At 46.2% G+C, this 16996-nt stretch overlaps 1 protein-coding gene across 1 annotated transcript in view; it reads left to right on the top strand.

The window, feature by feature from the left end:
• The window catches only part of LOC132828322 (uncharacterized), a 71142-nt gene that overhangs the window by 28819 nt on the left and 25327 nt on the right, over window positions 1–16996 (top strand). The window contains exons 6-8 of the mRNA XM_060845322.1: window positions 5563–5610; window positions 11200–11339; window positions 12635–12712. Coding sequence (XP_060701305.1) covers window positions 5563–5610; window positions 11200–11339; window positions 12635–12712 — 266 coding nt within the window. The remainder of the gene's footprint in view (window positions 1–5562; window positions 5611–11199; window positions 11340–12634; window positions 12713–16996) is intronic.

The following is a 16996-nucleotide window of genomic DNA, read 5'->3' as shown; positions in this document are numbered from 1 at the left end:
CTCTGGGTGAAGAAGTTCCTTCTCGATTCAGTCCTAAATCTGCTCCCCCTAATTTGGAGGCTATGCCGTCTTGTCCTAGTTTCACCTGCCAGTGGAAACATCCTCTCTACTTCTATCTTATCCATTCCCTTCATAATCATATACGTTTCTGTAAGATCCGCCCTCACTCTTCTAAATTCCAATGAATATAATCCCAGTCTTCTCAGTCTCTCCTCAAAAGCCAACTCCCTCAACTCCAGAATCAGTCTAGTGACCCTCCTCTGTACCCCCTCCAGTGTACAGCCTTTCTCAAGTAAGGAGACCAAAACTGCCCACAGTACTCCAGGTGTGGCCTCACCAGCACCCTATGCAGCTGCAATATAACCTCCCTGCTTTTACACTCAATCCCTTTAGCAATGAAGGACAAAATTCCATTTGCCTTCTGAATTATTTGTTGTACCTGCAGACCAACCCTCTGTGATTCATGCACAAAGATACCCAGGTCCCTCTGCATAGCAGCCTGCTGCAACTTTTTACCATTCAAATAATAATTTTATTTACCATTACTCCAACCAAAATGAATGACTTTATATTTATTAACATTGTATTCCATCTGCCAGACCTTTGCTCACTCATTAAAAGTATCTATGTTCCCCTGCAAAGTTTCACAGTCCTCTGCACACTTTGCTCTGCCACTCATCTTAGTGTTGTCTGCACACTTTCACACAGTACCCGTGGTCCCAAACTCCAAATCGTCTGTGTAAATTGTGAATAATTGCAGTCCCAACACTGATCCCTGAGGCACACCACTAGTTACTGATTGCCAACCAGAATAGCATTCATTTATCCTCACTCATTGCTTCCTGTTAGACAACCAATCCTCTATCTATGCTAATACTCCACCCCTAACACCATGCATCTTTATCTTATTCAGCAGCCTCTTTGTGGCACCTTGTCGAAGGCCTTTTGGAAATCTAGGTACACCACATCCTCGGGGTCCCAGTTGCCAACCTTGCTCATAATGTCTTCATAGAATTTGAAAAGATTTTTTAAGCATGACCTGCCCTTCATGAACCCTTGCTGTGTCTGCCCAACGAGACAATTCCTATCTAGGTTCCTTGCTATTTTGTCCTTGATAATAGACTCAAGTATCATCCCCACAGCAGAGGTTATGATAATTGCTTGATAATTCCCCATCTTTTGTGTACCTCCCTTTTTAAACAGAGGCATCACATTTGCTGTTTTCCAATCTACTGGAACTGCCCCAGATTCCAGTGAAATTTGGAACATTACCACACGTGCACTTGCTATTTCTCCTGCCATTTTGTTTAATACCTAGGGATGTATTCCATCAGAGCCAGGAGACTTGTCTATCCTTAGCTCCATTAGCTTGCCCAACACTACCTCTTCTGTAATAATGATTGTTTCCAGGTCCTCACCTACCTCCAGCTATTTGTCAATTACTGACGTGTTGTTAGTGTCCTCCATTGGGAAGACCAATACAAAATACCTGTTCAATGCCTCAGCCATCCCATTTATTACCCATTACTAGTTGCCCCTGCTGAGTGGCTTGCTAGGCCACTTCAGAGTGACTACACTACTGTGGGTGCGGACTCACAGAAAGATCAGTATGGATAAGCAGAGCAGATTTCCTTCTGTGAGGAGTACAACTGAATGATATGTTTTTATAACAATCAGGTAGTTTTATGATCACCGTGACTAGGGCTAGCTTTTCAATTCTAAATTTAGGTATTGGGGTGTCTATATTTTCAAAATTCAAAACCAGGACACATTGAAAAGCTATGGGAAGGTGAAGGCTAGGGCAAGGGACAGAGAAAAAGCTAAGAGAGCGCCAGATCTGTTATTTACAGAGAATAGCGTCCATCCTCTTTGTATGATGAAAATTACAGGAAGATATAACACGTTAGGCAGGAAAATGGAGGTTGGATCCAGTTGTGTTTCTTGATTTGATTTGATTTGATTTATTATTGTTACATGTACCTAAGTACAGTGAGCAGCACAGGCAGATATAACATACAAAGACGTAGAGATCATAAGCGGTTTAGATAGAGTGAGGCATACAAGGTTACCGCTGCAGAGAAAGTGCACAAAGAGCAAGGTCAATATCAGATTTGAAGTTAAAGAGGTCCATTCAGCAGTCTAATAATGGCTGGGAAGAAGCTGTTCTTCTTGAACCTGTTGATAAATGTGTTTAGGCGTCTGTACCTTCTGCCTGACACATGAAGTTGGAAGAGGTTATAACCAGGGTGGGAGGGGTCTTTAGTGATGCTGGCTGCCTTCCTGCAGCAACAAGAAGTTTTGATGGGGTCCATGGATGGGAGATTGGTTTGCATGATGGTCTGGGCTGTGTTCTCAACTTTCTGTAGTTCTCCCATATATGTTACCTTTGGAGTCTTGTCTTGGTTTACAAATGTATGTATATGTTTGTTACTAGCCCTGGTTGTAATCTGCGACAAGTCCTGGTGGAAATTCCAATTCTGCAGCCTAAATTGTCAATTACTGGCATGTTATTAGTGTCCTCCATTAGGAAGATCAATACAAAATACTTGTTCAATGCCTCGGCCATTCCATTTATTACCATCGTTAAATAAGCTCAGTTGGCTGGACAGCAGGTTTGTGATACACAGTTATGCCAACAGCATGGATTCAATTCTTCCACTGGTTGAGGTAGCCATGAAGGGCTCTCCTTCTCAACCTCTTTCTCCACCTGAGGTGTGGTGACCCTCTGATTAACCACCTCCAGTCACCTTTCTCTCATGAGAGAGTGAGACGATGATGTCTTTACCTTGTATAAAATCAAGGTGCACAGTAAAGCTGAGGAAGTGAGGCATGGAGTCGGAGTACAGTTATTGTCAGCTTTAAGAAGTATCCAAAGTCAGACCATTTGAAATATACATAAAGGACTGCATTGGTGAAGTTGAAATATCAATATGTTTTGCAAGAGAAAGCAAAGAGGGAATGAAAACAAAAATTGCTGGGAGTCTTCGCAGGTCCGACAGCGTCCGTGGAGTGAAAGCAGAGATAATGTTTCAGGAACAGAGACCCTTCCTCCGTTTCTGATTTCCAGCAACTGTAGTTCTTTGGTTCTTTCCTGTCAAATAGGGAGTTGTTTCGCAGTGGCATTGATGGTTAGGTGAGAAAGTGATTTTTATAGTGTTGCCAACTCCAGCTGGCCAGATTCCAGAAGGTGTTATCACATGACCTTCTCCCTTCAACTGCCCATCCCCCAGCCTCCTGCTAATGCTCCTTTCTGCTTCACCCCTCCCACACCCCTTCCCAAACATGTCAATCACCACCAAAGCCCATCCTCCCATGGATGGCCTTGTGTTGACAAATTGGATAAGGTGCCAGAAGGCAGCTGGTGGAGAAACAGGGCTGTGTGAGTGAGAGGTCCTGCACCATTTAATCAGCAAGAAACCCTCCCTGACACAGATTATAGTTTATTATTTTCTGAGTTCCTGTAGGGCTTGAAACACTTTACTCAATTTCACAGCAATAAACTGGTTTGTCCTGAAGCAAAGATTGGTCCTCGTTTCAGCAAACAACACTTGCTGAAAAATTAATTGTTATTTTTAAACCGGAGATTGATAATTGATTCCGCACCAATCTTTGCGTGCAGAACTGTTTCCTAATTTTACTCCCGAAAGACCTCGCTCTAAGTTTTGAGTATGTCCCCTAGTCCTAAACTCCAAAACCAGCAAAAATATTTCCTGTCTATTGAAGGCAAAACATTGAATATGTTCAAGAAGGAGTCAGGTATCATTCTTGGAGCTAAAGGTATCAAAGAGTCTGGGGAGAAAGCAGAAACAGGGAACTGGGTTAGATGAACAGCCATGAACCTATTAAATGGAGAAGCAGGCTTGAAGGGCTGAATGGTCTACTGCTCCTACTTTTTTGTTACTATGTTTCTCTTTACACAGTCAGTTCCTCTTAGTAACATTTGAACAAATTGCTCCTTAATCCTGTAAACCCTGAGGAAAGTGTCACTAGCTTGTGTAATCTGTGCTTGCAATTTTACCCAGGCAGGCCAGAAAATGTAACCACTCACGGAGTCATAGAGCACAGAAACACACTCTTTGATCCAACTCGTCCATGCTGACCAGATATCTCAATCTGACCTAGTCACATTTACCAGCATTTGGCCCATATCACTCTAAACTATTCCTCTTCATATACCTCCAGATGCCTTTTAAATTGTACCAGCCTCCATCACTTCCTCTGGCAGCTCATTCCATACCCGTACCACTCTCTGTGTGAAAAAAATGCCCCATCAGGGCCCTTTGAAATCTTTCCCCTCTCACCTTAAACGTATGTCCTTCAGTTTTGGACTCACCCACCTTTGGAAAAAAACCTCTATTCACCCTATTCATGTCGCATATGATTTTATTAACCTCTACATGGTCACCTCTTAGCCTCCAACGCTCCAGGGACAAAATCCCCAGCCTATTCAGCCTCTCCCTGTAGCTCAATCTCCCCAGTCCTGGCAACATGCTTGTAAATCTTTTCTCAAGTTTAACAACATCATTCCTGTAGAAGGGCAACCAGAATTGTACACAGTATTCTAAACGTGGCCCCACCAATGTCCCGTGTAGTTGTAATGTGAGGTCCCAACTCCTAAGCTCAATGTTCTGACAAATGAAAGCAAGAATGTCAAACTCCTTGTTTACCGCCCTGTATACCTGCAACTCCAGAATTTTCTAAAAGTACAGTTCCCAGAACTGAGCACGTGCATCATGGTATGATCTAACCAGGGCTCTGTAGATGTTATGTTAATGCATAATCAGCCACTATTGATATTTCAAGCTGAGTCCTATCCAATGGATTTATGTAATCGTGCTGATTACATTGAAAGCTGTAACTGGAACAATTTCTCACTCCATCCAGGGCAGTTACATTTCCAGCTAGGTGGGATATGAGGAGAGGTAGCAGAATCAGGAATCTTTACTTTGTGAGAGTTGAGGGTGGAATGTGATCTCATTGAAGTGTGAAAGGATACAGACAAGATCAACCTGAGGGGAATGTTTCTGAGATCTCCCAGTTAGCCGACCTAACGCTGGAGATCATGCATGGGGTGCCTGGTGTCAACAATTAATGCAATTGTAGATTCTACAACACGAGAGGCAGCAGCAGGACATGGGGTGGGGGTGGGGGGGTGGTGTGAGAGAGGGTGAAGTTTGCCTTCAAAATTCATGAGTTTAAAGAAAGAAAGAAGGCTTCCCAGTAAGAGTTTGAGGCGGAACTTGGTTTCTGTGGGATCCTTTGCCTTTTTAACTGTCCTTTCATTTCTCGTATGTGAGTGAATTTTCAGTTCTCTCTGCAGGCATGTTTCAGGGCCTGGCTACTAACCTCGAGGGAGTTTAAGGGAGTCAGTGAGGGAAGATGGAAGTGGAGAAATGCGAGGTGTATGGGAGAGCGTGAAGGCATACACGAGTTTCCCTACAAACCACTTCACATAGAAGCCTGAAAGAAACTATCTGTTTGTAAATAAATCGCAATTGTTATGAACCTTAAATTTCAGAATTATCTGCAATTTTCAAGTGACGCTATTCCTCTCATTTTCAGATTGTAACAATCCAGTGATGAAACGTTACGCTAAAGACTACTGTCCAGGTAGGATGGAAGCTGACATGTTTATTGTGTGGAATATATGGTCCCTCTTCAGTGAAGGACTTCACCATATTAGACTGAATCCTTCTCACTGCTGCTGTCAGGTCTTCACGTTGTATAAAAGATACCTGAAGCTCTGATTAAAACAAAATCTCACAACAATGAGACTGGATTGGAGAGAACATACTCATTCAAAAAGATTGAACAGACTAGGGGTCTGTTTGAGTCTTAAAATGCTCCTCCAAAACAAAACTCTACAAAAACAAGCGTTTGATTGTCTGACCTAATGTCTCCCTCCCTGTGTGACTCAGTATCATACGTTGCTTTTTAATGCTTCTGTGAAACACCTTGAGAGGTTTCAATATGTTAGCGGTGCTGCAATGATGTAAGTTGTTGTTGTCGTCTTTAAGCTTATGAAAGGGCTTTGATCGAGCGAAGATATTTCCACTCGTAGTCACTTGATAACACAGACCCAAAGTATTACTGAAGAAAAAGATGCTTTTGAGGCTTATCGACTTGCACTGATCAGGACAGAATTTGAAGAAAACCAAATTTAGAAGGGAACAACAATTTATACCGCATGAGAAGAGGTTGCTGACTGGTTAGCAAGTGAACTTTGGTAGATGTATTGTCATGGAGAATGCATGGGGAAAAGTTATTGCCAGCTCCTGTTTAAATTTAAACGAGTTGGCTCTGATTAGCCAAGACATGGTGAATACACCGGTGAATGGCTGTCCCCTCAGCTTTTGTTTTATTGAAAAGGTACAGTGTGGGGACATGTTCTTTCTGTTTGTAAAGTTCAGAGACCTGCGAGTGGATATGTCCAGCTTCTGACACATATAAATGAGTCCCACTAATAATCTTACATTGATTAAATTTGGTTGTGAAGAAGTTTGCTGAAAATGTGTTTCTGTAAAAGCGCAGCAGGTCAGGCAGCATCCAAGGAACAGGAGATTCGACGTCTCAGGCATAAGCCCTTCTTCAGGCATAAGATCTCATTTTCTCCTTGTGAAGAAGTTTCACTGGAATGGAAATATTAACTCTGCTTCTCCCTCCAAAGATCTGCTGCGTCTCTCTAGCAATTCCTATTTTTGTATCTTGTGTTGTTTGGTCGTGTCATAATTAGCACAATCAGGATTGTTTCACAGAATCACAGAACCCCTACAGAGTGTAAGGAGGCCATTCGTCCCATCAAGGTCACGCCAACCCTCCGAAGATCATCCCACCTAGACCCAACCCCCGACTCAATCCCTGTAATCATGCATTTCCTGTGGCAAACCTACCCAGCCTGCACATCCCTGGACACGACAGAGCAATTTAGCATGGCCAATCCACCTAACCTGTACATCTTTTGGAATTGTGTTCGGCAAATGGCGTCCAATCATGTGATCATATCTAATGTTAAACACTATGTTCTTTGTTTTGTAAATCAGGGCAGATTGAATATGGTCAAATGTGTATGTCATGAACTGCTGAAGGGACATTCTGTTTGATGCAATATACCAGGTACAAGACAAATGGGCACCATACTTAGCATCACACCAGCACTGAAATACATATACCATGTGATTGATTTGCAAAGCTGAACATCACATTGACATGAGGGCATCATCTAGCTAATGGAAATTATCACTGGTTTTGTTATTGCATTGTCACAGAGTGAAATGGCTAGTTCCGTATATTTTACTAAATCCCTACAGCGTATAAGCAGCCAATCAAGTCCACCACTGACCCTCTGAAGAGCATCCCACCCAGGTCTACCCTCTCCCTGTAACCCTGCATTTCCCATGGCTAATCCACCTCGCTTTCACATCCCTGGGCAGTATGGTCAATTTAGCAAGGCCAATCCACATAACTTGCACACCTCTGGACTATGGGACGAAACCGGGGGAAACCCACACAGAAATGAGGAGAATGTGCAAACTCCATGCAGACTGTCACCCAAGGGTGGAATCAAACTCAGGTCCCTAGCGCTGTGAGGCAGCAGTGCTAACCACTGAGCCACACATTTTGGGACACCTTGTCATTCAGGTAACCTGAGGCTTATTGGACATTTTTCCATGCCAAATATAACAGGGCTATTCATGGATTTACATGACGTAGAGCAAGCGATGATCTGATCAGAATAGCCTTTATTTCAAGCTCTTTCACCATTAAGCTGAATCAGAGTCTATATGCTGCCTAATCAGTACTCTCTTCCCCAGCAGTACAAGTTATTGTTATCTTTGAAATTGAGTGTTCTTGCAATTCTGTCCTGATTATTGTAAGGCAAAATGCCAAACAGTGATTCCATTTGTGATGGAGTCCAAACGCTGGCTCATAAATATTATAGAGTCATAGAGTCATAGAGATGTACAGCACGGAAACAGACCCTTCGGTCCAACCCGTCCATACCGACCAGATATCCCAACCCAATCTAGTCCCACCTGCCAGCACCCGGCCCATGTCCCTCCAAACCCTTCCTATTCATGTACCCATCCAAATGCCTCCTAAATGTTGCAATTGTACCAGCCTCCACCACTTCCTCTGGCAGCTCATTCCATACACGTACCACCCTCTGTGTGAAAACGTTGCCCTGTAGGTCTCTTTTATATCTTTCCCCTCTCACCCTAAACCTATGCCATTAGACAGTTACTTCAGGAGAAACTTCTTAAACCAGAAAGTGGAGAATTTGGAACTCACTCCCACAGAGAGTTTATGAAGTGAATCGTATAAATACATTAAAAGAGAAGCTGGATAAAGATTTGAGGAAGAAAGGAACACAACGATATATTGATCAGGTAAAGAGAGATGGGAGATAGTGAGGACTGCACATGCTGGAGAGTCAGAGTCAATAAAGTGTGGTGCTGGAAAAAGTACAGCAGGTCTGGCAGCATCTGAGGAGCAAGAGAGTTGGGCCCCCAGTCCTGATGAAGGGTCCTACCCAGAATGTTGACTCTCCTGCTGCTCGGATGCTGCCTGACCTGCTGTGCTTTGTCCAGTGCCAAACTTTATTGACTAAAGAGAGATGGGAGCAGGTTGTGTGTAGCATTAACATTAAGTGGCCTCTTTCTGTGCTGAATGTTCAATGTAATCCAATAGAATAATTCTAAAACTATTTGAATTAAGTACTGCAGCTCATGAAATCATCAGAAGATGGAGACACTGTCACTGTATGTCTGCCAGTCTTTTGTAATAGAGTCATAAAGTCATGGAGATGTACAACAGTTTAGTCCAACTCATCCATGCCGATCAGTTACCCTAACCTAATCTAATCCCATTTTCCAGCACTTGGCCCATATCCCTCTAAACCCTTCCTATTCACATACCCATACAGATGCCTTTTAAATGCTATAATTGTACCAGCCTCCATCACTTCCTCTGGCAGCTCATTCCATACATGTACCACCCTCTGCGTGAAAAGGTCCCCCTTTGGTCCCTTTTATATCTTTTCTTTCTCACCCTAAACCCTCTAGTTCTGGACTCCCACACTGGAGGGAAAAAAACCTTGTCTGTTTATCCTATCCATGCACGTCATGATTTTATGAACCTGAATAAAGTCAGGCTCAAATGCTCCGGGGAAAACATCCCCAGCCTGTTCAGCCTCTCACTACAGCTCAATCCTCCAACCCTGACAACATCCTTGCAAATCTTTACTGGACTTTCAATGTCACAACATCTTTCCAATAGGAAGGAGACCAGAATGGCACACAATATTCCATAAGTGGCTTAACCAATGTCCTGTACAGCTGTAACATGACCTCCCAACTCCTGTACTCAAGACTCTCCCCAATAAAGGAAAGCATACCAAATGCCTTCTTCACTATTCTATCTACCTGTGACTCTAATTTCAAGGAGCAATGAACCTGCACACCGAGGTCCCTTTGTTCAGCAACACTCCCTAAGACCTTACCATAAAGTGTATAAGTCCTGCTAAGATTTGCTTTTCCAAAATGCAGCATCTCACATTTATCTAAATTAAACTCCATCTGCCACTTCTCAGCCCATTGGCCCATCTGATCAAGATCCTGTTGTAATCTGAGGTAACCCTCTTCGGTGTCAATGACATCTCCAATTTTGGTGTCATCTGCAAAATTGCTAACTGTACCTCCTATGTTCACATCCAAATCATTCATATAAATGATGAAAAGCAGAGGACCCAGCACCGATCCTTGTGTCACTCCACTGGTCACAGGCCTCCAGTCTGAAAAACAACCCTCCCCACCACCCTCTGTCTTTTACCTTGGAGCCACTTCTATATCCAAATGGCTAGGTCTCCCTGTATTCCATGAGATCTAACCTTGCCAACCAGTCTCCCATGAGGAACGTTGTTGAATGCCCACTGCTTTGCCCCCATCAATCCTCTTTGAGCTCTTCCTGTTTACATCCCCAGATACATTGTGACCTCCTGCCAATGGAGGGAGATTTTGTGGCCTGTCCTATTTCAGGTCCCAAAATAAAAACAAACATAAAGTTAAAATGTGATGAATGTTAAATTGCTAGCCTTCCATTTACAGCTGCAAGAGTCAGTCCGACTTCCACAGTTATTCATCTGCATTACGTATTTCAATGCAATCTCCAGCTTGCGTTCTCTCCTTTTTCATAACTTCACTCACTGAGGGGGCGGGGGTGCGCAGCTCTTTTTTATTTTACCTTAATAAGTGAGAGGTATAATTTGAGATGTATAAAATTAGGAGGGGCATAGATAGGGAAAACAGGAATGAACTTTTCTCTTTGACAGAGGGATGAATGTAGAGGGGGCATAGATTTAGAACAAGGGACAGAGGAGGGTGTGAGGAAAGATCCTTTTACCCAGAAGATGGTGGGAATCTGGAACTCACTGCCTGTAAGGGAGGTAGAGGCAGAAACCGTCATAACATTGATGTGGCACTTGTGATGCTAAAACATACAAGGCCAAGTGCTGCAAAGTGGGATTCAAATAGTTAGGTGCTTGACTGGTACAGACTCGATTGGCTGAAGGGCCTTTTGCTGTTGACCTCTATGATCAACACACATCAAATTAACCAATCACCCAATTACAAAAGCCAGCCCTTAAATATGTGTTCCAGTGAGCCACAACGTTGTCTGTTATTTCTGAAGCATATGTTGGTTTGTTGGCGTTCTCATGTTAGAGTGGTGGTGATCCTATCTCTGAGCCAGGAGGCCCTACTTCAAGTCCCACCTGCTGCTGAAGTGTTTTATAATATTACTGAACAGTTTGATTCAAAATATCGCACTGATTCATTTTGAAAGGGACCGTCATTTACAATACTGTGAATTAACTACTCCCTACCTCGTGATTTGGTACATGATTTAGGTACGTGGACACAGAATTGAATCATGTAGACATTTTGATGGGGCTGCTGTGAGAGGCTGTTTCCTCTGGCTAATGGCCAAGAATCATGGGATACAGTCTCTAATCTTTTGTGTCTTTCATTAAGTCCATGACTGATTTTCTACATCAATGGCATTATTCCCATATTGCCTTCCAACCAGTGAGGGAAGTTTCGTATGCAGTCATACTTTGGGATAGAAGGATAAGATGGACTGAAGGTCATAGCCTGCTGGAAACTGTTGATGTGTGATCATGTAATTTCAATTCTTGCTCTCCAGAGATCACTGTCCAATGTATTCTGAACAACAGTGACTTCACAGTGACCTACAGCAGCTCCCATCCTAACCTTGAGTACTTAGTGTATCTCTGTATCTGGAAGAGTCAGTATTGCAGCACTGAAGAGGCTCAGAACCTTGCGGTAAGTATGCAGTCATCCTGATCAAGAGCCAATACCTTCCTTGGATAACAAATTGAGAGTGGAAATCTCCAGAAGTAAACATTTAAACAACAAGGAATCTGCAGTTCAGAACTGGAACCCATTCTTCTTCTTAATTTGTTGTTCATTGAACTGTGATGTATATTTGAACGGCGGTGTATATTTGAACTGTGGTGTATTATTACTGGACGGGTCAGATCCCAGACAGAAATCTGGCTTGATAGATCACAGTTTGTTTCACTAAACAAACCATGTAATGCTGCATATTTGTAACAGTAAGATAGAAGTTTATTTCACAAAAGAAATGAAGATGAAATAGAATAAACATCAACTATTTACACATTCCTGGGTCTAGATTAGAGTGGTTCTGGAAAAGCACAGCAGTTCAGGCATTCCTGATGAAGGGCTTTTGCCCAAAAAGTCAATTTTCCTGGTCCTCGGATGCTGCCTGAACTGCTGTGCTTTTCCAGCACCACTCTAATCTAGACTCTGGTTTCCAGCATCTGCAGTCATTGTTTTTACCTTATTTACACATTCCATAAGTTTATAGATTTTGAAATACGTGGTACCATAGTAATCCCAAAACATTCCTTTACAAATCTCTTTATACAAGACCCAAAAAACCCTTTGTCCAGTTCTGACAGCAGAGAAGAGTCCCCATCTGTTGCATCTCTGTACGTTTAATTTAACTGGAACTTCAACTCCCATCTACAAAACTTGATAGCTTCTTCATGGACTTTACATTTGCCTGAGCATAATGTTCTCAGCTTTAAATAACCTCTTCAGGGTTTTATCCAAACACTCTTCGTGGGTTTGTTTTATTATCCTCCATTGTCTAAAGTAACCTCTTCTCTATTTTCTCCCTTTTTTGTGAGTGATGCTTTATGTATCTGTGTTCATCTATAGACTTATGCTGAACAACCCTAAAATTGTTTTATTGTTTAAAAAATTATTTTCAAGCTATGTGTGTTTCTCTTAAACTTAAAAAAAATCAAAACTTTCTAACAGAAATCCTGATGCACAACTGTTTGCCTTTTTTATGCAAACTCTCCTGATGTGCCCCTCCTGTTTTGAAAGCTACTCCCTCAAACTGTTTAAAAGAATCACCATGGCTACAGAAATATCCACAAATTGTCCCGGCACACAGGAACATTTAAAGTTCAAAAAATCCAAATTAAAAATATGTTATATTAAGTGTAAAAACAAACCCTAGTATACTTGGCACTATTCTAACTTGTCAGGCAAAGTGATGGGTATGTTCTGTGTTTGAATTAAAGCCACCCATAGATGCATTTGGGAAAACCAACAGCATCAGATTCAAGAATGTTCCAGTGATCCCATGTCTCTGTGTCCGGGTAAGCTGACGTCTTAACTGCGGCAGTCCATGTGGTGTAGGTAGATCCAAAATCCAGGATTTTGACCCAGTGACAATGAAGGAACGGTGATACATTTCTAAGTAAGCAGCAGGTCAGGCAACATACAACGAGCAGGAGAATCGACGTTTCGGGCATAAGCCCTTCTTCAGGAATGAGGAAGGTGTGCCAAGCAGGCTAAGATAAAAGATAGAGATGAGGGACTTGGGGAGGGGGGTTGGAAATGCAATTGGTGGAAGGAGGTAAAGGTGAGTGCGATAGGCCGGAGTGGGGGTGGAGAGGTCAGGAAGAAGATTGTAGGTTAGGAAGGTGGTGCTGAGTTCGAGGGTTGGGACTGAGACAAGGTGGGGGGAGGGGAAATGAGGAAACTGGAGAAATCTGAGTTCATTCCTTGTGGTTGGAGGGTTCCTAGGCGGAAGATGAGGTGCTCTTCCTCCAGCCGTCGTGTTGCTATGGTCTGACGATGGAGGAGTCCAAGGACCTGCATGTCCTTGGTGGAGTGGGAGGGGGAGTTGAAATGTTGAGCCAAGGGGTGGTTGGGTTGTTTGGTCCGGGTGTCCCAGAGCTGTTCTCTGAAATGTTCTGCAAGTAGGCGGCCTGTCTCCCCAATATAGAGGAGGCCACATGGGTGCAGTGGATGCAGTAAATGATGTGTGTGGAGGTGCAGGTGAATTTGTGGCGGATATTGAAGGATCCCTTGGGGCTTTGAAGGGAAGTAAGGGGGGAGATGTGGGTGCAAGTTTTGCATTTCTTGCAGTTGCAGGGGAAGGTGCCGGGAGTGGAGGTTGGGTTGGGTTGGAGGGAGTGGTCTTTTCAGAACGCTGATAGGGGAGGGGAGGGAAATCTATCCCTGGTGGTGGGGTCCGTTTGGAGGTGGCGGAAATGACGATGGGTGATATAATGTATGTGGAGGTAGGTGGGGTGGTAGTTGAGGACCAGTGGGGTTCTGTCCTGGTGGCGATTGGAGGGGCAGGGCTCAAGGGCGGAGGAGCGGGAAGTGGAGGAGATGCGGTGGAGAGCATCGTCGATCACGTCTGGGGGAAATTGCGGTCTTTGAAGAAGGAGGCCATCTGGGTTGTACGGTATTGGAACTGGTCTTCCTTGGAGCAGATGCGGTGGAGACGAAGGAATTGGGAATATTGGATGGCGTTTTTACAGGGGGCAGGGTGGGAGGAGGTGTAGTCTAGGTAGCTGTGGGAGTCGGTCGGTTTATAGTAAATGCCCGTGTTGATTTGTTTGCCCAAGATAGAAATGGAGAGGTCAAGGAAGGGGAGGGAAGAGTCTGAGATGGTCCAGATAAATTTGAGGTCGGGGTGGAAGGTGTTGGTAAAGTGGAAGAACTGTTCAACCTCCTCGTGGGAGCATGAGGCAGCGCCGATACAGTCATCAATGTAGCAGAGGAGAAGGTGGCGAGTGGTGCCAGTGTAGCTGCGGAAGATGGCAGGCATAGCTGGGGCCCATGCGGGTGCCCACGGCTCCTCCTTTGGTTTGGAGGAAGTGGGAGGATTGGAAAGAGAAGTTGTTCAGAGTGAGGACCAGTTCAGTCAGTTGAAGGAGGGTGGCAGTGGAAGGGTACTGGTTGGTACGGCGGGAAAGGAAGAAGCGGAGGGCTTTGAGACCTTCGTGATGGAGGATGGAGGTGTACAGGGACTGGATGTCCATGGTGTAGATAAGGCATTGGGGACCGGGGAAGCGAAAATCATGGAGGGGGTGGGGGGTGTGGGTGGTGTCCCGAATGTAGGTGGGGAGTTCTTGGACTAAAGGGGACAGGACCATGTCAAGGTATGCAGAGATGAGTTCGGTGGGGCAGGAGCAGGTTGAGATAATGGGTCGGCCGGGGCAGTCAGGTTTGTGGATTTTTGGCAGGAGGTTGAAATGGGCGGTGCGGGGTTGTGGGACTATGAGGTTGGAGGCGGTGGATGTGAGATCCCCTGAGGTGACGAGGTAATGGATGGTCTGGGAGATGATGGTATGGTAGTGGGAGGTCGGGTCATAGTCAAAGGGGCAGTAGGAGGAGGTGTCCGTGAGCTGGCGTTTAGCCTCAGCGGTGTAAAGGTCAGTGTGGCATTCTACTACGCGCCTTCCTTGTCTGCCAGTTTGATCGTGAGGTTGAGGTTGGAACGGAGGGAGTGGAGGGCTGCACGTTCCCAGGGTGAGAGGTTGGAGTGGGTGAGAGGGATGGAGAGGTTGAGGCGGTTAATGTCGCGGCGGCAGTTGGCTATGAAGAGATCAGGGGCAGGTAAGAGGCCAGCACGGGGCGTCCAGGTGGGTGGGGTGTGTTGGAGGTGGGAGAAGGGGTCATCAGAGGGTGGGCGAGAATCCTGGTTGAAGAAGTAGGCACGGAGATGAAGGCAGCAGAAGAATTGCTCGATGTCTCGCCACGTGTTGAACTCGTTAATCCGAGAGCGTAGTGGGATGAAGGTGAGGCCTCTGCTGAGGACTGATCTTCCATCCTCAGAGAGGGGGAGGTCTGGAGGGATGGTGAAGATCCGGCAAGGCTGGGAGCTAGGACCTGGTGTGGGGCTGGAGCTGGGAGTGGGGGGCGGGGTTAGACGTAGGGGCGGGAACACATATCGGTGTGGGGTGGGGTTAGGTGTGCGAACGGAGATCGGCTTGGGGGCGGGAATCGGGGCGGGGTGGGGTTCAGTGTGGGGACGGAGATCAGCGTGGGGGCGGGAATCGGGGCGGGGAAGGAGATTGGGGTGGGGGCGGGGTTAGGCGTGTTGACGGAGATCGGCATGGGGGCGGGGTTAGGCGTGTTGACGGAGATCGGCATGGGGGCGGGGTTAGGCGTGTTGACGGAGATCGGCATGGGGGCGGGGTTAGGCGTGTTGACGGAGATCGGCGTGGGGGCGGGGTTAGGCGTGTTGACGGAGATCGGCGTGGGGGCGGGGTTAGGCGTGTTGACGGAGATCGGCGTGGGGGCGGGGTTAGGCGTGTTGACGGAGATCGGCGTGGGGGCGGGGTTAGGCGTGTTGACGGAGATCGGCGTGGGGGCGGGGTTAGGCGTGTTGACGGAGATCGGCGTGGGGGCGGGGTTAGGCGTGTTGACGGAGATCGGCGTGGGGGCGGGGTTAGGCGTGTTGACGGAGATCGGCGTGGGGGCGGGGTTAGGCGTGTTGACGGAGATCGGCGTGGGGGCGGGGTTAGGCGTGTTGACGGAGATCGGCGTGGGGGCGGGGTTAGGCGTGTTGTCGGAGATCGGCGTGGGGGCGGGGTTAGGCGTGTTGACGGAGATCGGCGTGGGGGCGGGGTTAGGCGTGTTGTCGGAGATCGGCGTGGGGGCGGGGTTAGGCGTGTTGACGGAGATCGGCGTGGGGGCGGGGTTAGGCGTGTTGACGGAGATCGGCGTGGGGGTGGGGTTAGGCGTACGAACGGAAATCGGCGAGGGGGCGGAGGCACATGCGGCGTGGTCGTTGTGCAGGTGAGTGATGTCACTGGGGGCGGAAGTGGCTGCGGCGACGGTTGTTTCTGACAGCCATGGACCCCACGGAGGCCGCGAATCTGTCGGCGATGGTCTTCCTGGCGATCGTGGAGGCGGTTGTCTGGGCGGCGATCGTGGAGGCTGGAAGGTCGGTGGGGGCGGACGTGACGTCATGGTTCACGGCGGCGGTTGCTGTTGCGGGCGCTGTAGCGGCCGCGTGGTTAATGGCGCCAGAGTGAGTTCGGAGGCCGATGGAAGATTCTGGAACAGTTGAGGAACCCAGAGTGTGGGGGTAAGTACATGAAAGTTTTTGGTACTTACTGCCTTTAATTTCCGATATGGCTAGGAAGAACTGTTTGTTTAGTGTATGGATTCTTCTGTGGATGAAGAACAGTAGAGGTCCTTTGCAGGTCTGTGAGAGTGTTGTCCTGAGCTGGGGTAGGGCTTATTGCAGGGAATGTAGGTGGCGGCGCATGGCTGCAAGCGTGGATCGGAGAATCCGAAGGGAGGTCTGTTGCTGGAGGCTTCGGATTTGTTGTAGGTACAGGTTGTCCTGGTTGGGTCCAAATTTTGTTGGTCTGAACGTAGTCCGGAGACAGATAAATTTTTCAATCAATAAGGGGATAAGAGTTCTGGAGAAAATAAATGAAGGTAGAGTTGAGGAAAATCAGATGGTAGAGCAGACTTAATGGGTGGAATGGCCTACTCTACTCCTGTGTCTTATGGTGGAAGGTGGTAGTGTTCTTAGACTTCTACTGCCCTTGTCCTTCAAGGTGTTAACGGTTTGGAAGGTGCTGCAGGGCATATTTTAGATAGTACACACTACTGCCACTGAACGTCAG

The sequence above is a fragment of the Hemiscyllium ocellatum genome, chromosome 26, assembly GCF_020745735.1.
Source record: "Hemiscyllium ocellatum isolate sHemOce1 chromosome 26, sHemOce1.pat.X.cur, whole genome shotgun sequence".
Lineage (NCBI taxonomy): Eukaryota > Metazoa > Chordata > Chondrichthyes > Orectolobiformes > Hemiscylliidae > Hemiscyllium > Hemiscyllium ocellatum.
The sequence above is the reverse complement of the archived record's forward strand: the minus strand, read 5'-3'. Positions and strand labels throughout refer to the sequence as shown.